At 43.3% G+C, this 25,413-nt stretch overlaps 2 protein-coding genes across 9 annotated transcripts in view; one reads left to right on the top strand and one right to left on the bottom strand.

Moving 5' to 3' along the window:
- Window positions 1–10,960, bottom strand: part of LOC306908326 (complement C2) — a 31,280-nt gene extending 20,320 nt beyond the window's left edge. For both annotated transcript variants that reach the window (XR_013787994.1, XM_079481089.1), the window contains exons 1-4: window positions 10,854–10,960; window positions 1,590–1,817; window positions 699–935; window positions 308–493 (exon numbers count right to left, since the gene is read on the bottom strand). Coding sequence is in view for 1 of the 2 variants with exons in the window: in XM_079481089.1 (XP_079337215.1) it covers window positions 308–493; window positions 699–935; window positions 1,590–1,817; window positions 10,854–10,926 (724 nt within the window). In the remaining variant the exon portion in view is untranslated. The remainder of the gene's footprint in view (window positions 1–307; window positions 494–698; window positions 936–1,589; window positions 1,818–10,853) is intronic.
- Window positions 10,961–20,180: 9,220 nt separating this feature from the next.
- mfrp (membrane frizzled-related protein) overlaps window positions 20,181–25,413 on the top strand; it is a 41,123-nt gene continuing 35,890 nt past the window's right edge. For 2 of the 7 annotated variants that reach the window (XM_079480741.1, XM_079480740.1), the window contains exons 1-3: window positions 20,223–20,319; window positions 20,443–20,490; window positions 20,617–20,725. In XM_079480741.1, the coding sequence (XP_079336867.1) occupies window positions 20,449–20,490; window positions 20,617–20,725 (151 nt within the window). In that variant the 5' untranslated portion in view covers window positions 20,223–20,319; window positions 20,443–20,448. Of the gene's footprint in view, window positions 20,320–20,442; window positions 20,491–20,616; window positions 20,726–25,413 lie in introns of all 7 variants that reach the window. The other 5 variants (XM_079480739.1, XM_079480744.1, XM_079480738.1 and 2 more) reach the window with 5 other exon arrangements.

Below are 25,413 nucleotides of genomic sequence, written 5' to 3'. Positions count from 1 at the left end.
TGTTGCTTTTGTAGAATGAGAAAAACAGGGTTCTCGTTTAAGTCTTTTGAGTATAAACTTACACAAGTTTCTCCTAAAACACCCTATGCTAGTTTGGCCTTGGCAGAATTTATTTAGTATTAATCAGGTTGAACAAAATGGTTCTTTTAAACAAGATATTTTCTCACTGAACAAGCTGACTAAACAAAAATCAGACAGAGGGATTTTGTGAATTTAATTAAAACAGGAAACATGTGAATGTAAAATTTAAAGCTTTACCATTGTTTTGATATTCAGTTTCAGATATTACAGGTTTTTTAATACTTACACTGGTCATCACACACTGGTGTAGTGCCGGTCCACACACCCCACCGGGTGCAGTTTCGCTGAGCAGATCCAAGCAGTGCAAATCCATGATCACATGCAAACGTTTGCTGCTCTCCAACTTTGAACCACTGTCTTCTGGGCCAAATTTGCCCATTTTCAAGCTGAAGGTGGGCAGGACAAAGGACCTCTGAGAGGAGGACAAAAAATGGGTGCTTAGCATTTGAAGTAAATACACTTCTTTCCATGCATCTGATGCTGGTGCTTTCCACCATCAAACCGAACAGTTCTTGTCCTTTTCTTGGAAACGCAACGGAAGCCGTTCCTTGCCGTGTTCAGAACCTTTCAACCTTAATGATGGAAAAAGGAGTCAAATACTGTATATGACAATGTACCTTTGCATATGGCATTGGATACTCTTTTTCCATTTGGGAGTCTCATGGCCGACCATTGCCCATCTCTTTCACAGACTCTTTGTGCTGTGGGGAAAGGGTATTCTCCTGCTTTGCAGTGATAGGTTAACACACTTCCTTCCAGTCCCTCATTGGAGTAGGATACGTTGCCTCCTTTTAAAGACTCTTTCAAAGAGCAGTTTCTCTGTGTTTCCTCGTAATCTCCATAATCATTACTCTCTATAATACACAAAGACCTTTGATTCATGTCATCGCTGTTGAAGGCCAGGGAAATGCATTCTTCACAGCGTTTAATACTGTCGAATGGATCAATTGTGATTAATCGATTCCAAAATAATTGTTTACATAAGTGCTGTAAAAAATAACGCGTTAACACGTGCTATTACTTTTTCAGATGAACGCAATTAATACAGGATCTGTTTTTCTGTCTTGTTTGGCTAGCATTACATTTAATGATCACTCTGATTCATGCAAAGGCTTTAAAACTATTTAAGCGCAATTTTAAATGGTTGACGTGTCAAAATTATTATAATTTAAAAGTATATTTGAAAAAGATGTGTGTGTGGCATGTATATTTATACATTTATTTAAATACAAATATAAATGTATACATTTAAGAAATATGAGTAATATACATAATAATATATTTGGTATATAAATATGTATAAGTGGCCATTTATATATACATATAAATATATTATATAAACAAAAACATATTCTTAATTGGCTGTTTTAATGTAAATATACTCTACATAGTTGAATACAAACAATGTTTTCTGTCTAAACAATAGATTATCAATTTCTTATATAAAAAACTATATACTTACACATAATATGAACATATATTTTGCGATTTAGCACTTTAAGATTTACCTTCACATCTTATCCTGGAGATCTTAGGCGCCCATTCTCCATTAGAGTTGCAGATTTTTTGGCTGACTGGATATGGTTCAAACCCCTCACTGCAATGAAAAATTAGCAGACTGTCCACAACACCCCTGTTGGAATACTCTACTGTGCCACCAGTGATGGATTCTGAGGTGGGACAGTTCTTGGGGGCACTCCTTTCATAGTCATAATCATAGTCATTTTCTGATTGCACTGAAACAAATAAAAATACATTTTACAGAAAAAGCTAATATAGGGCAAACATGTGGAATTTAAGAAATAACTTTTTAATGTGCTACTTTTACAGTAGGTACCGCTTATTAAATCATTACACATCCATCAATACTGGGAACCATTTCTATCTCGTTCAAGCAGGCCCGGGTAACCCAAAAAGACCAGCACTCAACCCCTCAGCAGTCAACAATTACAGAAGAGTCTCACTCCTACAGTTCTACTCTTAAAAGAGGTATTTTTATGACATATTAACCTACTAAACTGTTAACAACCTTCATGTAACAAAGGTCATTACACTGAGACTGCACTCATTGACTTTTGTTGAAAGCCTTGTTCACTTTTATCTCTCTACTGCCCCATTTCTTTAACCTGGGCAATTGCAATCATCTGCTTCAAGGAAACCCTATAAGCAGGGGACCTCAACCGTGGACCTCGACTTCTACTTTCCTGCTGAGTTTAGCTCCAACCCTAATCAAACAGAGAAAGGGTTGGAACTTCCTCCCAGGGGAGTGCCTGCAGGTTCCCCACCACCTAGTCAGGTTGGGGTCTAGCCCACGTGGGGTACCCCAACTCTAGGCACCGGCTGGACACGGAGAGTGGTCTCAGGTGCCATATCTGGTCTCAGTTGCCATACCATGCCCTTCTCGCCAGGGGGGAGTGGCCGTCAGAGTGTGTGCTCCGAGAGCCAAGTCTGGTTGGGCCAAGCTCCTCTACCCTGGCTCCGCACAGTACATGTTCCTGTCAGATCACTGCGGTCTGCAAAGGAACAACGACTAGTGGTACCATCCCAAAAAGGAATAAAGTCACTCTCCCATACCTTCTCTGGATCTGTTCCACATTGGTGGAATGATTTACCAGCTGCTACAAGATCAGCAGACTCAGTTGCCATCTTTAAAAAACGCATCTCTTCCGTCAACACGTCGCTGATTGATTTAAGCTAATTCTCTTCCCTTTCCTTCTTTAAAGAAAAAAAACTGTGCCTGCCCGCACTGGTCCCAATGAGCTGGACAGCGGGGATGGAGTCGCCAACTTCCGTCGGCTGTTTGATCGAGGTAGTCCGGGATATGAATGGCCCGCAAGGACACTACCCACGTAAGGCGAGTTGCGACATCTTCCAGGAATGAACGTCACTTGACTGTTGACGTATGCTAGGGTAGCTATGCTGCAGCATATGCTTGCGCCAAATGGGAGGCAGGGGCCCCTACATCGCAAGGTAAGCTGTCACCAACTCCAGGCAATTGGATTGCCACTGCAGGCAGGGGCGCATCCAGCGCCCCAGCACTGCCTGCCCATTGCACACCGCAACTGAGCAGGGAGGCGTCTGCCGTACCATGGCACGCCTCCCAACTGCTCTAACGGGACTCCAGCCCAGAGTGGGACATGTCTGTCCAAGGTTTTAGGGTCCGCCGGCAGATAGACATGATGGGAACACGCCCTGTGCCGGTGTGCCACGCTCTCCAGTGATCCCGACTCTGAAGCCAATGCTGAAACGGTCTCATATGCATGACTGCCGACAAGGATGCTATATGTCCCAGGAGCCTCTGAGTGTTTCAGGGCGACCGCTGACTGTTGCCTGACAAGGGCCAGACAGCACAGCATCGACTGGGCACGTTCTCGTGAGGCATGCTGTATGGTAACAGAGTCTAGTCCCATACTGGGAAAAGAGCTGCTCCGACAGCTGGCAGTGTAAGCCCTCGACATCAGTGATGGCAAGGATGAACATGCTTTAGAAGGGAGCGTTGGTTGGTGCCTCCAGGTGGCACATCTGTGGACACAAGTGCACTTGCGCCACGAGAGCATTCTCTACCCGGGATACTGACATAGCCCTTAGCTGCTCCAGTGTCGAGGTCAGTCACCAAGCCCGTCTACCATGAATGCGCCGAAGGGGGGGTTCACGGTATTCGTGAACTCATCGTGCACTGCCGAGAAACTGCACTGGGGCGGTTCCCACGTGTTCCAGGTCAAGGTACCAGGAATCTGGCAGTGAACCGCGGGGAAGGTAGTGCAGTGCACTGAACTGTCGCCCGATACTCACGGCGGTCCGGGCAAGCACGCCTGACATCTCCACGTCAGGCTCGTCCAGCCGTAGCCGGAAGTTGAAGGAAGTCCTCAGCATCTGATCTCAGGAAATCGCCACCCGAAGTTGCGGCCGAAATCTCATCCTCTGCACGCCGTGGGGTGGATCCGCTATGGGACTGTCTGGCAACGCCCATAGGAGACAGGTTCAGTGAGCGTGAGGGGGCCTGGGCGGTCAGTGGAAATACTGCGACGGAGTTACGCCAACCGGGACTCCCATATCACCACCGCCGCTCGCCGCAGCCGGCTTTTTAGCCAGCAGTCACCGCAATACTGTTACCACGAATGCTATTTCAGCATGCATGAGCAGGTAGGTATCGTGCCTGTCTGTCTGTCTGTCTCGAGGATGGTGCGGTCGCACCCAAGACTACAGCGGCGAGACATGCCTGGCGACATGTGCACGCTGCAGGAGAATTTGGTCTTTTAGAGATATGCTATTTTAGAACTATGCTCTTTTAAGACACCTCAGACCAGCTACTGAAACGCACAGGGGAATCGCAAACGCCAGGACGAGTTCCGCTGCTCTGCATCGTAGATCCAGTAGAAAGAATCAAAGATCGCTCAACATAAGCCTTTCAGGTTCCGAAGAACAAAAAGGTGAATAAATGGGCACGTCCCATTCGTCAAGTTCATTGGCCTTTTCAAAGTAGAATCAGAGACGACAGGTTCTCAAGTCACACCCCATTCTGTCAGTCTCGACACAACGTCAAGAGACTGACAGAAGGGGAACAGAACATTTCTATATGAAATTGCTATTGCAACTTTGAATCCCAGTCAAAAGTCAGAAGATTTAAAAGTAAATTGTGTAGCAAACATAATTATCTACTACTTGGTAAGGAATATATGCTTTCCTACTTTTACACTGTTAATGTTTAGAATTGACAATCATACGCTTACTCACACGTTAACCATTTACATTTAAAAACATTTGTGTCCACCAGATCTAAGATCGTATTTAAGAGATGAGATCATTTTCAGTCAGGGAATCAATGGTTAAGATCAAAGAGAAATACGCATAACAATCACCATTTGTATACATTTTCCGGATAATATCAGATTAGCAGAAGTAATAATAATTTTGATTTGTGTGTATTCATCCAGCAAATGCATCTGTGGTATAATTATCTCTACACGTTATCTCTTGGCCACAAAAATAACGTATCTCGGCTTCACAGTATTTAGAGCATAGGTAACATAGATCAAAAACACAGAAATAGTGACCTCAGTTCTGTGAGCAAGCAAAGAAACCATCATGAGTGAATACATGGGTATTTATTAAACTAACTCTACGTGAACAAACAATAAGGTCAGGGGTGTATTCCAGAAAGCAGGGTTAATTTACCGTCAGCTAAACCCTGAACTCTGGGTTGATGAACCCAAACCTTGCTTACTCGTGGTATGTCTGTTATACTCAAATACCTTAGGGTTATCTCTAGAAGATATAATATTGGTAAATAGTATACGTGGGCTTAATTTGTGCCTTCATTTTATGCTCACTGTAATATTTCCTTGATATTTCTTATTTTGGGAGTATACGTGTTCTATACATATTCATTTAGTAGAAAGTAGAGGACTTTATTTTGAAAAGGTTTACACCTGGGGAGAGGAAGGCCTGGTGAGAAAAGGGGAAGTGAGGTGAGGTACAGAGTGAGGTGTGCAGGGGCAGCTGAGACTATTTACTATGCTCAAAGTAAAGATTTGAAGAATTACCTAACTGGGGTTTCAAAAGACTAATTGGGGTTGTTTTATGTTTCTTCTGACTTTTGGACACACTGGATTGTTTTTATTTTTAATTGTTTTTTGCACTTTGTGGATTATCTACTGGTATACTTTACCTATGGACATTTATTCTACAAGGACATTTTTCCAGTATCTGGACACTCAATTAAGATTACCTGTTTGTTTTGAATTTGGATTTCCGATTTGTCAATATTCTACTGCTTGTGTTTGAGATTATAAATGTTAACTCTTCAAATAGAGAGAGAATAGAGGGAATTTCCAGCCTTCAGGTGGTTTTTGAGCCCCGGTCAGTTTTAGTTTTATTGGTGTGTTCCGCACCGTTCCCGGGTAGCAAGCATAATTGAACATCAGCTGTGACATTAGAATTGTATGTTAAGGATGTTGGAAATTGTTTAGTTGAGAAAGATATATATTTTGCAAAAACATTTTTGGGTGACCTTAGCTGTAATGACGGTTTAATAATGGAATAATAGTGATAGATAAATCAGTCTAAAAATTACTTTCCAGACAGATCAAACTAGGCTCTATTTGACTGATACACATTTTACAGTACAGTTCTTGTCTTTTAATTGTTGTTTAAATGATCTCTGACAAAATCTGAAGTTAAATAAAGTATGCAGTAATATAAAATAATGTCTAATTTCAGTATGAACTTTTACCCACAAATTTCCTGTAACAGGAAGTAAACTCCAGACACAGACAGGTTAGAACCAAACAGGTGAGTTGATTGCAAAGACTTGGAATGAGAAAATGGTAGGTGAGTAAAAAGTCTAACAAACAGTCTTGGATGGATGAACTGACGATACTAACGGAATGTCTCTTCTGCAGGGTTGCTGGTTTCCAGGTGTTGGCTTCAGAAGGAGGTGCACCAGAGCACAGGAGCACAGGAGGGAGACGAATGAGATTGCGGAGGTAGGTTCTGGACAATAGGTTCCACTACGATGGGGGAGCTCAGGATCTCTTTCACAGAGTAGAGAGTTCAATCGTGTAGCACTGGTGGGAGAGGGGGCTCGTCAACGGACTCTGACGGAACAGGAGAGACAGGTGAGTAGTATGGTTTGAGGAGTGAGACGTGGAATGTGGGGTGGATCTTGAATTGTGCTGGGAGCCGGAGTTTACTTGATGGGTGATGGGGAAGGGACTAATGAACCTTAAGCACGCGAGTTCAGCTTCTTGCACCCGAGTTGTAGGTGGATGTCTCGGGTGGAGAGCCATACCTTCTGTCCTGGATGGAAGGTTGGAGCCGGGGTTCTTTCAGCATTTTAAGATGGAGACATTGGTGAGCCGAGTCCCAGTACCTCTCGCTTTCCCGGAACCAATGGGTGACTGATCGAACCTTGGAGGTGTCTCCGGACCCGGGGATCATAGGTGGCTGATAGCAGAGTACGCAATGTTGGTTCCGTGGAGGGCTGATGGGAGTTCTGTGTGTACTCTACCCAGGCAACAAATCGGTTCCAGGAGTTCTGGTGGTTATGGCAGAAGGTATGGATTTAGCAGCCTGAATCCGTAATCTCCCTCTCGGTTTGGCCATTATCCAAGGTAGAGCATGCCATGCAAGCTCTTGTTCTGTCCAGACTGGACTACTGCAATGCGCTACAGGCTGGACTTCCAGCTTGCACAACCAAACCTCTACAGAGGATCCAGACTGGAGCGGCAAGAGTGGTCTTCAATGAACCTAAGAAAGCACGCGTTACTCCTCTCAAGGCTCTGCACTTGCCCTACAAGACAATCACTCGTTCGGCACTCCATTATCTTAACTTGCTAATGCAGACTTATGTACCCGCCAGATCCCTATGCTCTGCACACAAACAACATCGTGTAATTCCATCCCAAAAAGGTAAAAAGATCACTCGCATGTACCTTCTCTGGATCGGTTCCACATTTGTGGAATGATATGCCTGCTGCTACAAGATCAGCAGATTCTGTAGCCTTCTTTAAGAATCGGCTGAAAACACATCTCTTCTGTCAAGCACCTGAACGATTAGTTCTGACTCCTATCTCTTTTCTAGTCTTTCTATCACAAAAAAATAATAATTTTGTATACTGTGGTAGGCTATGTGAGACCAGTATTATTGCACTTGTGCATGTTGTCCAATTTCTTCCTTTATTTACGTCATTTGTTAGTCGCTTTGGATAAAAGTGTCTGCTAAATAACTAAATTTAAATGTAGACTCACTGTCACACCTAGGAAAGGAAATAAGGACCTACAAATCCAGGATATAAACTGAGGGCCCCTATCAGACACAATATCTCCGGGTATGCCGGAGTGGTTTCCATGGCTGTGTGAAGTCTGTATAGGAAAACGAGGTGGCAGGCCTTGGAGAATCTGCTGACTGTTACTAGGATGCAGGTGTTACCATCTGAGGCTGTTAAGTCTGTGACAAAATCTATCCCCAGGTGCCAAAGATGCCAGGGAGAGAGAGAATGAAGTTTCCCTGATGATAGATTGTGTGGTATCTTTGCCATGTCACACTACCGGCATCCCCTCCAATGCTTTCTGATATCGTTTGACATTCCGGCCACAAGAAGCAATCTTTAAGCTGAAAAACTGGTTTACTTTGGTCCCTGGATGACCAGTGCACAAGGAAGTGTAAGAACATAGGCAAGACCTGTTGGACACCCTGGCGAAAGCCGGATCAGAGACACTGGCAGTTCCAATATCCTCATCCAGGGAACTCTGGATGGGACTGACAATCAGTTACACTGGAAGAATAGGCTTAGGATGTTCAGGACGATCATAGTGTGCATGGAAGCGTGAATGGGCATCTGTTTTGATGTTCTTGTTCTTTGGACAGTAGAAGATGGTGAACTAAAAGCGAGTGAAGAAGAGGGCCCTCATGGATTGTCTAGGGTTGATTATTTTGGCTTCCAGCAGGTACTCTAGATTGCGATGATCTATGTGGACTATAAACTGGCCACAGTAGAGACACAGCCCTTGGGTCAGCCGGTGTCGACGTTTTGAGAAACTCTGGCTGGTCGACGGAGAAGAGTTGGTTTTGGCATGAAACACTTGCCACACAGCCTTGCATCCATGTAGCCACTCGAAAAGAGAGCACTCTAGCCCAATGGTGTCGTCATAGGTGGAGAGATGCAACCGCAGAGAGGGCTCAAATCCTTGCCGATAAGTCATTAACCGGAAGCTCTCGTTCCATCCTAGAGTGCAAAAAACGAAGAGCATAATCCTGTGTTGTGCTCATACCTTCCTTCAGATGATAGACTTGCTCACAGACTGAAAAATGTCCTTCCAATCAATCCGAAAAATTCCTGGAAATGAGCAACAAACAAGTCCAGGGATTGAGTATCTGATCCGTTCTGTTGCCACAGCAATTCTGCCTACTGGAGCACTAGACCTGTTAACAAAGACAGAAGGACAGCCATAGTAGGGCTACTGGTGTGGAAGTGGTTGCTGGTGTCGGGGTGAAAAGACGACAGAGAGAATCCACCAGCTCCTGGAAGGGGTCCACACCTGTTTGGTTCATGATGGTTAGGTCTGGTCTTCTGTAACGGGAAGTAGACTTCAGACTCAGACATGTTTATTTTACACATACAATGTGACAATTTTTTTGTGGGATTCCAGGTGCTTGCTTTCTTTGGATGGAGATACACCAGAGCACAGATATGAACAGACAAGGAAGCACAGGAGGTCGCGGAGGTAGGTACTGGACAACAGGTATGTAATCCAGCATCAGATGGAGTGTTTTATTCCACATAAGAGACCAGACAATTTGACTGTAGTGGCTGTGTGCTCTTCTAGTGCTTGTGATGATGGTGAATGGCTTTCATGTGTGTGTAATTAGTATTCTAGGGATAGGGACCGGGGAATGGTGGATGAGTGTTTCTGTGACATTTTTCTTCAAATGATCCCCACAGATATTGGGAATAACCACATAAGGAGTAGTAAATGATATTTCTTTTTCAAATAACTTTTTAATTGATAATGAATATAATCTTTTTTTATGTGAGCCTTTTTTATATGGCTCACTTTTGGAGCAATTATGTCACAGATTTGGTTGAGTTTTGGCTAAGAAGATGTGGACCAGATTTGTGTCGGGATTCTTTTGCCACAGGTTAGCACTTTATGTGGGCCTGACTGGCACCATTACTGACTGGATTGGCACTACTTAGATTCTGTCTGCTGTTTTTCCGGCTAATTCTGCATGTCAAATAGGCAGCGGAGCTAGTTGGTGAGAAAGGGAACTCCGATTGGCTGTTACATTTTTCAGATGAGCACACAAAAAAATTAATTTAGAATGCATTGTGCCTGTCCTTATCCATGATTTCACCCATTTTTTCATATATTAATTTTTTATCTATCCATTTCTTTCTTTATCCACAAGAAGACTGATGCCAGTGACATCTGCAACTTTGCAGAAATTATTAAAAAAGCTACATGAATCTGTCAGTAATAAGCAGGTGGTGTAAATACGGTTAAAGTCAGAGCCTCTTGCTTTGTTTATGGATAGTTGACAAATAAATCATACTTGTGTCCTATGGTGTGACATAGCAGATTTGCCTATAAGTCTATAAACTACCCATAACTAAGGTTCTAGTTCCTCTGGATTCCTTCTTTGAAATGCCAAATACAGAGTACTGCTACCTGCTGGTATTAGAGAATTATGTCATGTCACGTGAAGATAATCTGAGTTGCCTTCGCATTAATGATAATTCTCAAATTACTTGTTTATAAAACCTGTTACAGACAACAATCTGCTTTACATATATCTTAGTCACGTCAATTTTCTTTAATTTGCACTTTACTTTCAAATATTCTTTTAGCATTGGTAGTACTTTTTACTGTATGTTTTGTTAGTAAATTCGGTTTTATTACAACTGTGTCTTCCGTGTGTTTATAATACACAATCTCACATGAATTGTTGTTTTGAGTCTCACAAAAAATTTCAGATAAACCAGATGATTTACACACAAACATGCACACACACTTAAGATGACTTGTGACACAACAGATATGAAACATTCACATGCTGAGAATGACAAAACAAAATAAAGTGACGATAGAAATATAACCAAAATACTCAAAAAATTAACAGTAGCAGACAAATTGTAATTTTATATCTATTATTAAATTTTGTCTGCTCTTGTTTTATAAATACATTTGAAAGAATGCTCCTGTGGGGTTAAAAAACAGAGTATATGTTTATTCATGACTGTATAGTTAAAGTGATGTCTCGTAGCACTTACCTTGACATATGAAGACACAAAAAGATGTAACAAGTATAACACATAAAGTGGTATGTTGCATAGCTAAAATCATTTGTGCTGGTTGAGCTTCACTTTCAGATATGAAGTGAACTAGCAACATGAACCTTGTAACTTGTTTATTTGATGAATGATTAAATATTAACATTTTAAAATAGTTTAAGGCTAATTGTGTAATAGCTAACAGTAATCAATTTCAAAGTCTTAAAGGTGAAGTGTGTAGTTTCTGTGGAACTAAACCGAATCCATCGATCCATCTATCCATCTATAATCTTCAAACACACATTGTCACTCATAAAACTCAGGCCTAAAACACTATCAAACAAGTAACATTATACAGTGTTTTCTTATTTTAAAATGTACAAAACAGAAATGACACTTCTCTGCAGTAGGCCTATGCCCTGTTTCACAGAAATGGCTTAGTTTAAGCCACGACTATACTTTAGTTGAATTAAGATTTTTATAAAAATCCGTTAGAAGAATATATTACTGGTCTGCATCTTGAGACTAAACAATGGCACTGATTATATTTTTAGATATTTCAGATTAAGTTATATTCATCAAGTCTGTGAAACTGGGCCATGGTCCATGTTTACATTACAAAACTATCAATGCCCTTTGCACAAAGCTGTGTTTTGGTTTTTACAGAGGCTGAAGACTGGGCAGGTCGCTCCTGGGGAAATGTGTCAGGAAGTAATTAGTGTTTACTTGGCTGTGTCAGTAGCATCATTGTCCAAATAGGTTGCTGAATACCTTCCACCTCTGTTATAACTGTGTTAAGAGACAGCATGATCCCTCAGCACAACTTGAAGGGAAGCTTTCACAGATTTAATTTCCCTCTCTCATACCCTACCAAGGTGATGTGCATACGGCGGATTAAATTGAAAGGAATTTTTTTTGTTTGCCAGTTGCCACTTCAGGAACCAGCAAGAATTTTAGTTCGGGAAATCTTTTTGGATGAACACTTTAGCTCCTTCTCTGAGGCAGGGTCTAAACCAACAGGATAGGAATGACCCTTGATGTAGGCAAACGCTGATTGTCCCAACGCAGGACTTATAGGGATAGGGTAGTTTGGTGTAATCAGCGGTAGCAAAGTATGTACTTTTGTAAATGCATTTTAATGGAATGTCCCTCCATATCTGTTCTTCAGTAAATCCATGGTGCTAGACTGCTCAGCCAGATTGAGCTCTTCAACTGTGAATGCTTTCTAAATTTGGTGTTTTACACTTGTATGTGACAAGGCTGATATCTCAAATGAGACTCGTTCCTTTCAACTGAAAAGGATCATGACAAATTTTTCTGAGAATTAACATTTCCTCTGATCCCTTTAAACCCAGATGTTTGACTGCTGCAGGTAGTATGACTGTTACGGACATTGCCTGTTCTTGTTCTGTTCTTCAGTAAATCCATGGTGCTAGACTGCTCAGCCAGATTGAGCTCTTCAACTGTGAACGCTTTCTAAATTTGGTGTTTTACACTTGTATGTGACAAGGCTGATATCTCAAATGGGACTCGTTGCTTTCAACTGAAAAGGATCATGACAAATTTTTCTGAGAATTAACATTTCCTCTGATCCCTTTAAACCCAGATGTTTGACTGCTGCAGGTAGTATGACTGTTACGGACATTGCCTGTCAGTAGGAAGAGGGATTGGGCTTCATGCGTGTCACAGGTGCTATTCTTTTATAATACCACCGCCCATCAAGTAACAGAAGAATCCCCATACCTCTTGATGTTTAGTCAGGAACCTAGATTACCGGTGGACTTTTTGCTTGTTAGGGTGTTGGAGCCTGTTGCCGGAAGTGTACATAACTGGGTTTCGGAACATCGAAGCCGGTTACAAGTGGCATTTGAGGGAGGTATTCCTTTGTTAGAGGTATTCCTTTGTTGGAAGTTTAGTTAGTTTAAGTCAAGTCAGCTTTATTTATATAGCGCTTTTTACAATTTTCATTGTTACAAAGCAGCTGTACAAGAAAAAATGACTATAAGTAAAACATAAAAGGTTATGGAATTCAAAACACAGGTCAAATATCAGACACACAATAAATTCCTATATGCAGTGTTAATTAAATAAGACTACCAAATTCTAGCAGCCCCCCCGGCCAGGCAAAACAGTGCAAAACAGTATGCAAACGGTGGCGAGGAACCCAAAACTCCATTGGAGGAGAAAAAAAACCTCGGAGGGAAACCAGGCCTAACCAGGGGATTCCAGTTCCCCTCTGGCAAAAACTGCAGCCTCTGCACAAGCTCAACAGTGCTTGCACAACAAGGCGAAAATAAAAAAAAAATTAGATTTAAAATTATCATTAATAATCTAATAGTGGCTGAAGTTTTGTAGGGACGTCACTTCCTTCGTCCAGCATTTGTCAGGTCTAGGAATGGATTGCGCCCTGCCCGCTCCGCTCTTGTAACCTTGGAACAATGAGACAAGACTGGCTGAGAGTAGAGTACTGTTCTGCACTCTTTGATGCAACAAATGCATCAGTTGTTATTGGAAGTGTCCCTGGTTCCGGTTGATCTAACTAGTGCAGCCTAGATCTTTATCTACAAGATCATTCCTTTAGGGGGCGCCAGAAACAGATGCAGATGTAAACCGGGTGCGATGTGTTCATCGTTCTTTACTTAAGGTCTGTGTTAGGAAAGAGAGTTTGCCCGAATATCAAGTTGGTGTCCCATTGGAAAACGAGGAAGAATCCCAGATAAGGGAGGTGGACTATGTTGATTCAGGCCTGGTTGGTACGAGACTAAAATGTCTGAACCCTTATACCCGTCATTAAGTTTACCATTTTTACCTGTGGTTTCCTCATTAAAAGACTGAACTATATCCCTCTGTAGTGTGGCTCATACTTAATGCAGCCAAGTGTGACAGAACACCAGACCGACATAAACTACGTCCCAAGCCCCCCAGGACCCATTCTCTGAGCTGGTTACCATACTCCATCAGCAACTCACTCTGGGATCTTCTTCCGCATCACCTCCACCCATCACTAGTCCCACGGACATACCTATTCACTTCTCTTGATCCGTGGAGGAATGCAGTGGATTCATTCTACAGTGTGAATTGTCGAGATGCATGCACACCAATTAGCTTTTTGGATAAAGCAAAGATAGCCTTCATCATTTCATTACTGAGCGGTAAGACCCTGAACTTGGCACAGAGTACCTGGGAAGCTGGATGACCTATTGCCAGCGCCCTAACACCCTTCCTGGAGCATTTCCATGAGGGTTTTAGGCCAGTCTATTAGCCCGCTCTCCGTTCACGGTCAACTTCTCAGTCTACGGCGAGGGAGAACTTCCGTTGCTGACTACGCTCTTCAGTTTTGCACACTCGCAGCTACCAGTGGCCAGAATGAGCTGGTTCACATCGCAATGTTTTGGAAAGGACTAGAGAGCATGGTTTAATCTCAGAATGCCATCTATGATGACTCCGTCAGCTTGGTGAACCTTAAGCTGGGAAAACCATTGGGTTGTTTTTTTCACTCCCCACTCCTTGTCCTCCCATGCTCACACAGAGGTCATATTTGTTCTGAGTTCTGGAGGGCTCTACCACGGACATCGTCCTGGGACGCCAATGGCTCCAACGAGATCATCCTCAAGTCGACTGGCGGACTGGAGAGGTTCTATCCTGGGCAGAGCATTGCCACTCCTTGTGTCTTGCCCGCTACAACCATATTTCTAACTACAGGCAAGCCGTAACTGGGAACTCCACTTCCGTCAAGAGTCCGGAGACATCCACCAAGGTTTCCATTCCTACAGTATACCGTGCGTTCGTCACCGAACTCCCTCCTTGCCGGCTTAGGGTCTGCCTGGGGTCGTCCTGCACAAAGGATGCATCTACCCCCTCTCAATCCCTGAACAGAAAGCCATGGAGGAGTTTGTTACAGAGGTATTGAGGTAACAATACATCCGACAAGTGGGCAAGAAGGACGGAGGTTTGAGACCTTGAATAGATTACCGGACTCTTAATTACATGCCAAGAGGTTCTCATACCCACTTCCCCTGGTCCAGGCTGCTCTGGAGAAGCTAAGACATGCCACAATCATGCCCCCCAAACTGGAAGAGGAGGAGGCACAGGTTTGTTTATCAACAATAATTGCAAATATTTCCCACTATCTTTACTATGCAACAGCTCCTCATTTAAATACAACAGTGTTAATATAACTTCTCCTATTTACTTTAGTGTTGTTGTAGTTTACTGTTATACTTGCACTTGACCTACTTACACACCGCTCGTCTCCTGACTCGCTTTCTCACCGCAGAGCAGTGTGCCTCAACATCCAAGAGCCCATAAGGGCTCATGTGAAACCCCTTATCATATCTCTCTCCACTGGCTTCCGGTTGAAGCCCGTTTCAGATTCAAGTCACTTATGCTAGCCCACAGGACTATCACTGGATCTGCACCGGCATACTTTCATGCCCTTCTGCAATCCAACCCATCAAGAACCCTACGTTCAGCTAACTAGCAGCGTCTTATATTGCCTTCTAATAAAGGGAAGTAAATCGCTTTTCGCTCATTCTCTGAACTCTCTGTAAGTCACTTTGTATAAAAGCATACGCTAAATGACTAAATTGTAAATATGTAAATGTTATCTGGGGAAAGTGTTTGTGCTTCATTTGAGGCTTAATTTACCACCACTACCTCCTGGTGTTCCTTACTGAATCACTCCACAGCACAACAAACAAAAGTCGCAGTGTTGGAAGCCTTGGCATGACAGGCAGGGCTGGACAACATGGAGGTGCAGACAGGGCTGTAAACCAGGGAGGTGCAGTCAGGGCTGGAAAGCAAAAGGTCATAGTCAACGTACTGTGCCAAAGTTCTACCATCATGCCTCTCAGGGATCAAGTTATTGAAAGTCTCATTCAAACCAAAACAAAAAATGTCCTTTAAAGCACTATTGTTACAATCTACCTCCACATAATCCTCGATTGGTCTTTTACCTTCTCGTAGTTGTAGTCGGAAACTGCAGCATCCATGGTTTTCGATTGCAAATAACAGGCTTCTGCTGCTTTCCATTTTTGCCTAAGTATTCTGTAATAAGCGCTACATGGAAGTGTAGGAATCCAAGTGCAGAAGTTTATTTTACAACAATCCAAAAACGGCAGGCAAAAGGAACATCACAAAACAGGCATACGTCATAAAAAGACCAATATCATCCTCATGCCTTTCAGCCATACTCTCTTCTGTTTATGTCAGGGTTGTGGGGTGGGAGAAGAACTCAAGCGCATGCAGCAGTGCAATAATGAATAACTTTAATAACATAACAAAAAACCCACGATGGGAAGTGAACAGGACGGTAACTAAAATATAAACATGAAACAAAAGACTTCTCACGATGGGGCAAAACAAGAAAATAGAATAACTGGACTTGACAAAATGATAATGACAAGACTAAACAATAACACTATCCAAAACACGGCTGGTAAGGTAAATAAGGTAAATAACTCCAACAAGGTAAATAACTCCAACAAGTCAGGGTAGCAGGTAACAGAGACACGATTTTGAATGCAAGTGATATAAACAGAAGCAAAACAAATCCGCACAGGACAGAACACACAAGGGAAATTAGGGGAACTAACAAAAGGTAATTAACAAGGGACAGATGTATGGAATGAATCACAAAAGGGAAGTTAACGAGAGAAAAAGAGGGGCAGGGCCAAAGATGAGACCGGAGAGAAAACATATTATGTTTGCCGACAATAATATGATTCTCTCCACAAAAAAACACGTGGCTCTGTCATGATTCGCCACTAGAACTATAACATTCTATAAGATTAAAGTTTACACTGGGAATATCCATGGAGAAACATTACCCAATACAGTGTTTGGTCCATACTCTACCCTGTTTAGTCCATATTCTTTAGCTACAGTTTGAATGTCCCAAATACTTTACATTATTTCAATATTCAATAAAGCATTCTGTATACTATTAGTCACATGTTAAATTTTTTCCCCCTTTTCCATATAGCCCTATCATCTGCATAAAGTGATGATCCAATTTCTTGACCAACATTCATAAAAATACAATATTAAACAGGATCGTGCTGATAACACTACCTTGAGGAATACCATGTAGAACAGTCATCCTTAATAGGCGGACTGCGGTCCGGATCCGGACCTTTGCTTCGTTTCATCCGGACCGCGAGACATTGCATAATAAACCATTTAAAACTTTTGACCATTTTGATTGTTTACAGAGAATCACATCACACGCTCTCTTAGGAACATTTATGTTATTGATCTTTTACCGCTATATGCTCTAATAACTTTATTTAGCGCCAGACACGCTTCGTTACCCTTCCGCTCCACGCTTGCGTATGAAGAGCAGCAAACACTTGCTTATTTTAACACCACTAGTGCGTAAACAAAATGCAGCAAATATTAAAGCATCTGTATCCGTCAGTTTGTTTACTGTTTACTGTTTGCTATATGTCTCTTTTAACCAGATTCATGATAGTTAATTAACCATAAAGTTTTTATCTACATTTAGTATTTGTGAGCCTGTGAAACGTCTCGGTTACGTATGTAACCTCCGTTCCCTGATGGAGGGAATGAGACGTTGTGTCGACATAATGGGGTTTGACTTGAGAACCTATCATCTCTGACTGACTTGAATAGGCCAATGAAAATTGGCGAATGAAATTTGCATGTCGGTACCCGCCCCAGATATCCGGGTATAAAAGGGAGCCAGCGTGCTGCATTCATTCACCTTTTGTGCTGAGGAGCCTGAGGATCGTGCCCCAACTGCTGCAGCGGGCGTGAAGGACCGAGACGTTCCCTTTCTGTCGGTCTCTCAACGTTGTGTCGTCAGAATGGGGTTCCTCGGAAAACGCCACAGCGCTGTGCCAAGTCACAATCTCCCGCGAAGCGACGCTGACTGGCCTGGGAGTGTCAGACGTGAGCGCTAGCATGAATTGTAACAGTGGAAGGGAAGGAGTCCAGAGTTTTCTTAAAAAGATGGGAGTCCCTTCCACCGGCCGTCACGGACGGAGGCCTAGTTCTCTTAACAGCGAGAAGCCACCCGGCACCCTGAGAGAACGCGCTACAGAGACCACTTCCTACCGCAGGGAGGAGCTTAGTGGAGATCCACACACAGCACTTCCAATTCCTCGGGAAGGTCAAGGGTAGCAACCTCGTCGGCGGAAAGAGTGGTGGAGTCCTTCTAAGAATCGAGCCCGTAAGGCAGCTGCATTCCAGCTGCTGCCAAGGTCTGGAACCGAATGGAGTAGTCAGTGATGGATGACTTCCCCTGGGTAAGACGAGAGAGCTGGGACGCCCCTTTTTCACCACTGGCTGATCGGTCGAAGAGACGGGTCATCACAGCCTTAAAGGCCTCAAAAGAAGAGCAGCAGGGGGCTTCAGCCTCCCAGACGGCAACTCCCCAGTCGCGGGCTTGCCCGGTGAGGAGATTTAGAACGAAAGCCACCTTTGTGTCCTCGCGGATGTAGCGGCGGTTCTGCAGGGCAAACACGAGCCCACACTGGGCCAAGAAAGGGCGGCAGGCATTGGGCGCACCGTCATAGGTAGGAGGAAGATTGATATGGGGCTCCGGCGGGCTGGTGATGGTTGGACCTCGACCGCTGGCGACGGCCCCCTGGACCTCCTGCAGGGCAACGCGTAGTTCCATCATCTGACCGGATAGAAACTCCATCCCCTGGGAGGCTGCGGTTAAGCGAGTTGCTTGCTGTCCCAACAGGACCCCCTGTTGCTGGATAGCCATCCGGACTGGGTCCGTCTCCGCTGGGCCTCGGGTCGGGTCAGTCCGTTCTGTCATGCTGGAAGAATGGAGTGAGGCCCAAATGCGGTGAAACAGATAGTTTTATTAACTCTGCCCACAGGGGACACAAGAGAGCATTCAAAACCCAGAAGGGAGAGACTAATAACCCCGAAGGGAGAGACTAATAACCCCGTAGGGAGAACTCTCAGAAGATCCTCTAGCGAAGCGTCTGCAGCACAGGAGGGTGTCACACCCGGAGAATCCGGGTTCTAGACGGCGGCTGCGGAGCGCAACGGTTGAGGCAGGGTCTGGTGATAGGCAGAGTATGCCCCCAGGGGTCCCAGATGGTGTGGCTGGGCAAGGTCCCGGGGAACTGGTGGGAGAGCTTTGTGAGCAGCAGATGCGGAGGGTAATTGTAGCGCCAGCGGGGAACTAGCGGGCAGAAGAAGACAAAAAATAATAGGAAGAACACAAAACTAACTAGGGAAATAAACTAAACTAGAAAAACAAAACTAGACTAGACTAGGAAAATAACACCTTATGAAAGATAGAGCAATATGCTAGCAGCACAGGACACGACTGGACAAGAAGTCCGCTTTAAGGCAGTACTAGGGTACACACACAACAGACTGACAAAGAACAAGAGCACACGAGGGAATGAAATAGGAAACTTTGCAATATCATTATGAGCAACAGCTGCGTAGCCCAACCCGTGAGCGGGAAGCGCTAGCGAAACTCGCTACAGGTGACAGGGTGATCAGCGGAACGTGAGGGAAACCCAGTGAGGGAGACACGAGGGGCTGGTGACGCAGACACAGAACACGCGGAAAACTGTCAAACAATTCCCCACGTGTTCAACATGAAACAAAAAAAAGTCACGCAGGCAAAAAACGGAACCACAGACCCAGAGTCATGACAGTCTTTATTTCACAGTACAAAAAACTAAATGCAATACTGCATGTTACACTATATTTGCTGTGATAAAGAACACAGCATTATAATACTCTAATTGCAATTACAGAACTGTGATTATTACTGTAATAAAGAATTACAGTATTTAATAGTTACTGTGATTAAACTTAAAGTCTGAATACTGTGGAATGTTTTACAGCGACTTACTAGCCTATTGCTGCCAGCAAGTTGCTTTAAATATCACAGTATTCTCTTTACAGTGTGAATATTGTGTAAAAACAACATGAATGGTGTTTATGGTATTGACACAGCAGACAGATGTTGTGCTAATTGTGTTTAGAGTTTTGAAAAGGTGACTGTAGCTTGGTCAAAGGGATGTTATCAATTGAAAAGAACGGTTATGCGTGTTACTGTAAAATCACAAAAATGTAGTAATTACACTTATGTAAATAAGTATAATAATTGTAAGTTCTCTCTCATGTCAAAGCATGTCTGATGTCCTACGATAACTAAATAGCCAAGTGGTAACCTTATATCTGTTGAATAGAGTAGCAGGATTCAACTGCATTGAGTATAATTTCTTATTTATTTGACTTATAACTTATTACTTGAAATGCTTTGTGTGGGGGTGCGTGCGTCATTACTTAGCTCAATCCTCTCACCCTCTCAGCTGACTTGGCTTTGGAGATATTTGGGAGGAAACTTTTTTGTTTGGAAGTAGAGCTAGTATAGGCAGGACCTATTACAAAGAAAGTACGAAATAGAGTTGTAGAAAGTCTTCAAAACATATTGAATTAAACCTGAAGTCCTAAAGACAACAAGGTATAATTTCTATGTAAATTTTTCTTCTGTTGTTCATTTTCTGTGTGACAACTTGATTTTCGTCCACATTAAAATGGATTGAAACAGTAACTAAACATTATCTCTATGTTTTCTTTACACAAGAAGGTAATGGACGTGGATATTTCAGCTGAAAGTCAAGATGCATATGAGGTAAAACATTTTCTTCTAACTGAAGATTGTTTACTTTAATATGATTTTTTAAACATTCAAAATCTTTTCCTAACCTGGCTATGAACTTATTATGAATTAACCTATTATGTGTCTTAATATTCATAGAATGTGTTCTGTAACCCAGTTTTTGAGCTTGAAAATGAATGTGAAGAAACTACAGGAATTTTCGGAATTGACATCATACATCACGAACCGTCCAAACTTCAAACTTCAGGTAAACCCCCAATGAAGGCATTTTAAATACATACATTTAAAATTTAACAGGCATTTCTAGATCTTAAAAAGCTTAGAGGTTTAGATTAGGTAGAAACAAGCTTCTTAAGTTTCGAAAGTCTGAATTTGGGCCAAACAGGTTATACTTATGAATTAAAAAACGTACAAAGTCATTTGCTTAAATTGAGTTTTTTTGGGGGGAAATGCTTTAGATTACAACCCGCAATGTACCGCATAATTAAACAGAATTTACATCGCAAGTAATTGTAATAATATTGTACCTCTACAGTACATATATGTAGGTAAAGGGGAACAATATGAGGGATAAAGGGTATAGTAAGTAAATGTTTTTGGAGTTATTATGGCCCGAATCATGCACCATCTGCAGTTTGATTGATATTAATTGGACTGCACAATAAAAATTCACAAGATTTTTTCATTTTTTTCAAAACTGAGTTTGGCAACAAACTCTTAATTTATACTGTAGGTATTTCAAAATTACATGGTATGCAATACCTACTATTCTATTAAACAATCTTACGATTGGGGAAAAGTTTAACTAGGGGTATTTTTAACAATGGGTACTTTAATTATTACACACACATGATGAATATTACTCGATTAATCGATATCCTTCACTCTGTAGCATTTATTGTGAAAATAACATATTTTACTATACTTCATTTAAATTAAATGTTCACTAGTGTAAAGCAAGAAGGTACAAAGGATGTGCTATAAGTCACAGCTTAAGGGTGCTAAAGACTAAGTTCTTGCTACCCCTTTAGACGTGTCTAATTCACGATACAGCACTAGCCTCAAGCAGCTTATTGCTTTTATAAAAAATGGTTACCGCACAATACAAATATTAAAGACAAAACTATGAATCAGTTGATGAAGTAAATTTCATCAAATCCTTGCAAATTCAGGAAGTAAACGACTAAACCTGCCTTGCGATGAGCCGACTGTCAACAGCAAGAGAATGATCATTGGGTGCAGCAGTCATAGCTGTGTTTATAACGAATCAAGGATAAGAACTAATTGTTAATAACATTGATGACAACAAGGTAGCACATTTGTATTTTAATTGCTTGGCTTCTTCCTTTTGCTGTTCGTTTCCGCTGAGGAGTTGATCAAATCTGATACCTTGTGCTGTTCTGGAATATACAGAAAACAAATAAATCAATATTATTTTAGGGAGGTATTCCCTTATTTGACTTCTCCTGTGGTATAATTAACTGTATGTATTGCAGCTAACCTGTTGGCCGGTAGCATTTTTAAAGAAGAGTTCTGATTCTGATGTCCTTAGCCTGCTGATCAGCCGCGCGTCACTCACAGTTTGACACCTTTATGCAGTGTTATCCTCTTTATTTATCAAAGTGATATCACATCATATCAATAGCGACACTTGCACAGCATACAGCAACTTCCTGCTTTACCAGTCCGCCAGCAACACATGCTCTCAATTACCAGTTCTGCTATTTCACATTGGGCCGGCTTTTTGCAGGTTTAGCATATTGCATAAATGTCAATGACATACAGTACATTTTTAAACCAGCACATTAAATTGAATAAAACCATTTTAAGATATCTGGAAAATAGTATATTTTTAAGAATAGCTATCTGAAGAAGAAATTAAATCATTTTATTTTAACTCAAATGTTGCATGTGAGACACAGAGATGACAAGTAAGGTGTTTGAGTTTTTCATATAAATGTCAAAACGTTGCTGTTCTAGTCTTCGTCTCACGTCTTCACTTTGGGAATTACCACTGCAGTCTTGTGACTTCTGGATTACCGAGTTGCCCTGGACATCTCCTGCCTAACCATGACCTGAACCATGATTCGAAGGTGGCTTTCGTACTCACGCTGCTGTTAGGACGTCTGGCTCTGTGGGGAACGGTGGTGTGGGAGAATCAACACATGTGCAGTTCCTCGTTCGCGGCACTCTCAGAAGAGATGAAGAGGGTGTTTGATCGAGCGGTTGCTGGTAGAGAGGCGGCACGACTACTCGCAGATCTCCACCAAGGCGATAAATCTGTGGCGGACTACTCCATCGAGTTCCGCACCCTCGCTGCAGAGTGCTGTTGGAACGAGGAGGCGCAGTGGGACAGATTCTTGCTTGGGCTTGTTGACCGCATGCAATGAGAGATTTACACTCTGGACCTACCTACCAGCCTTAATGAACTCATTGAACTGGTGCTGAGAGTGGATACTCGTCTGCACCGTCTGGATCAACGCACCTGTACCGTTCCGGTTTCTAGAGCTCTCAGACTTCCTCAGGCCAGCGGCAGCGATGCGTTCAGTCCCATCGACGATCACGAGCCCATGCAGGTGGGTCGAGCCCGGCTCTCTCGGGAGGAGGGGGAGAGAAGGAGATCCCGAGGACTTTGTCTATACTGCGGAGGTACGGGTCACTTCATCAATGACTGCCCAGTAAAAGATCGGCCCGACACTAGAGAAGAGGATTCTGTCGGGCGGGGTCTCCATCCAGAAATCCTCTTCCACCCTCCTCCCGGTGAGATTGCAATGGGCAACTCGGTCTCACCAATGTCAAGTCATCGACTCTGGAGCCGAGGGTACGTTTTTTGCAAACTTCTAATACCCACCATACCACTCACCAACAAGATTTCGTCAACGCACTCAATGGTCAAGAGTTACCCACCATATCTTTTACCACCACTCAATTGACACTCACCACATCCGGCAATCACACTGAATAACTTTCTTCTCTGTTACTGGACTTCCCTCACACGCCCATTGTTCTCGGTCATCCCTGGCTCGCGCAACATAACCCAAGGTGGACTGGGGCCATAATTCCATTTCTGCCTGGAGCACTAAGTGTCACGCATCTTGTTTAATGTCTGCTGGTTCTTGTTTTTCTAGTGCTGTCTTGCAGGAGGAGCCGGTGAATTTGTCAAACGTGCCCGTTGAGTACCTCGACCTGAAGGAAAGTCCAGAGCTGCTTCTCGTCCTCCACACCATCCCTATGACTATGCTATAGATCTTCTGCCAGGTACGTCTTCGCCTAAGGGCAAGTTATACTCTCTTTCTATTCCTGAGAGGGAGGCCATGGAGAAATCCATTTCTCACTCTCTGGCATCCAAGTTCATCCATCCCTCCTCTTCTCCAGAGTACGTATGGATTCTGACAAAGTTAAGATTCTCGTAAGGCCCTACAGAGGTTTCTGGGGTTTGCCAATTTTTACCGACGTTTCATTCGTAACTTCAGCCAACTAGCCGCTTCTCTGACCGCCTTGACCTCCCCCAGAACGACGTTTAGGTGGTCCGATACAGCCGAGGCTTACCTGAAAAGCCGCTTCGCTTCGGCTCCAGTTTTATAGCCCATGATCCATCACGCCAGTTCGTGGTGGAGGTCGATGCGTCAGAGGTGGGGGTAGGTGCAGCTCTATCCCAACGCTCTTCCACAGACGAGAAACCCTGCGTGTTTTTCTCTCACCGTTTATCGCCTACCGAATGTAACTATCACATTGGTAACAGAGAGTTGTTGGCGGTCAAGTTAGCGTTGGAGGAATGGCGACATTGGTTAGAAGGGTCCCCCCGACCTACCTTTTATCGTCTGGACTGACCACAAGAACCTGGAATACATTCAATCTGCTAAAAGACTCAACTCGGTGGGCACTTTTTTTCGGTCGTTTAGATTTTTTTTCTCTCGTACATAACGTACATAATGTTATAACGTAATGTTGTGATGCATGGAATTCTTCCTCCTGGAGCCAGCGCCTTTCTATGGTGGAGTATGCACACAACTCGTTACCAGTGTCATCTACGGGCCTTTCTCCGTTTGAGTGTAGTTAAGGGTACTAGCCACCTATTTTTCCTAACCTGGAATCCGAAGTCGCGGTTCCCTCTGCCCACGCCTTTGTCCAGAGGTGTCACCGCACATGGACCAGAGCCTGTGAGACTCTGCTTCAGGTGGGGGCATGCACCAAGGTTAAGGCCGATCACCACCGGTCAAGACCTCCCGTATACATCGTTGGTTTCAAAGTGTGGCTTTCTACAAAGAACATTCCGCTCCGCTCCATTTCTAACAAATTAGCTCTTAAATTTATTGGCCTGTTTCCTGTCACCAAGATCATTTGTCCGCTGACAGTCCGACTCAAACTTCCTCTTGCGTATAGGAGAATTCATCCTGTGTTACATTTGTCCAAATTAAAACACGTATTTTATTCTCCTATTAATCCACCGGCCCCCGGTTCCCCCACCGCCGCTTGTAGATGGGGAACCAGCATATTCGATCAATCGCATTCTGGACTGGAGTCGGAGGGGACATGGATTTCAGTATTTGGTTGACTGGGAAGGTTACGGTCCGGAGGAGAGAAATTGGGTTCCTGCTGGGGACATCCTGGATCAGTCCCTTATTGATGATTACAATCAGCAGGTAGGTTCTCCTGGGAGTGCCAGGTGACGATCCTAGGGGGAGGGGTACAGTCACGGTTGAGGAATTAATTGACTCTTCCTTGCACTGTGTTTGTGTGTGTACCTGAATGTGTGTAGGCGTGGACGCTGTTGATCCTCCGGGAGAATTCTTATTACCATCACCTCTGGTGTCTTGTGTTTGTCAGATCATTGTTTGTGGTTGTTTCTTGTGATGTTCAGTTCCTTCTCGTGTCTCCGTGCTGCAGTGAGAGAGGTCTCTCTGTTGCTGTTCCAGTCTTTGTCTCACGTCTTCA

The sequence above is a fragment of the Barbatula barbatula genome (genome assembly GCF_947034865.1).
Source record: "Barbatula barbatula genome assembly, chromosome: 19".
Lineage (NCBI taxonomy): Eukaryota > Metazoa > Chordata > Actinopteri > Cypriniformes > Nemacheilidae > Barbatula > Barbatula barbatula.
Note: the sequence above shows the minus strand (reverse complement) of the source record. Positions and strands in the feature narration are given on the sequence as shown.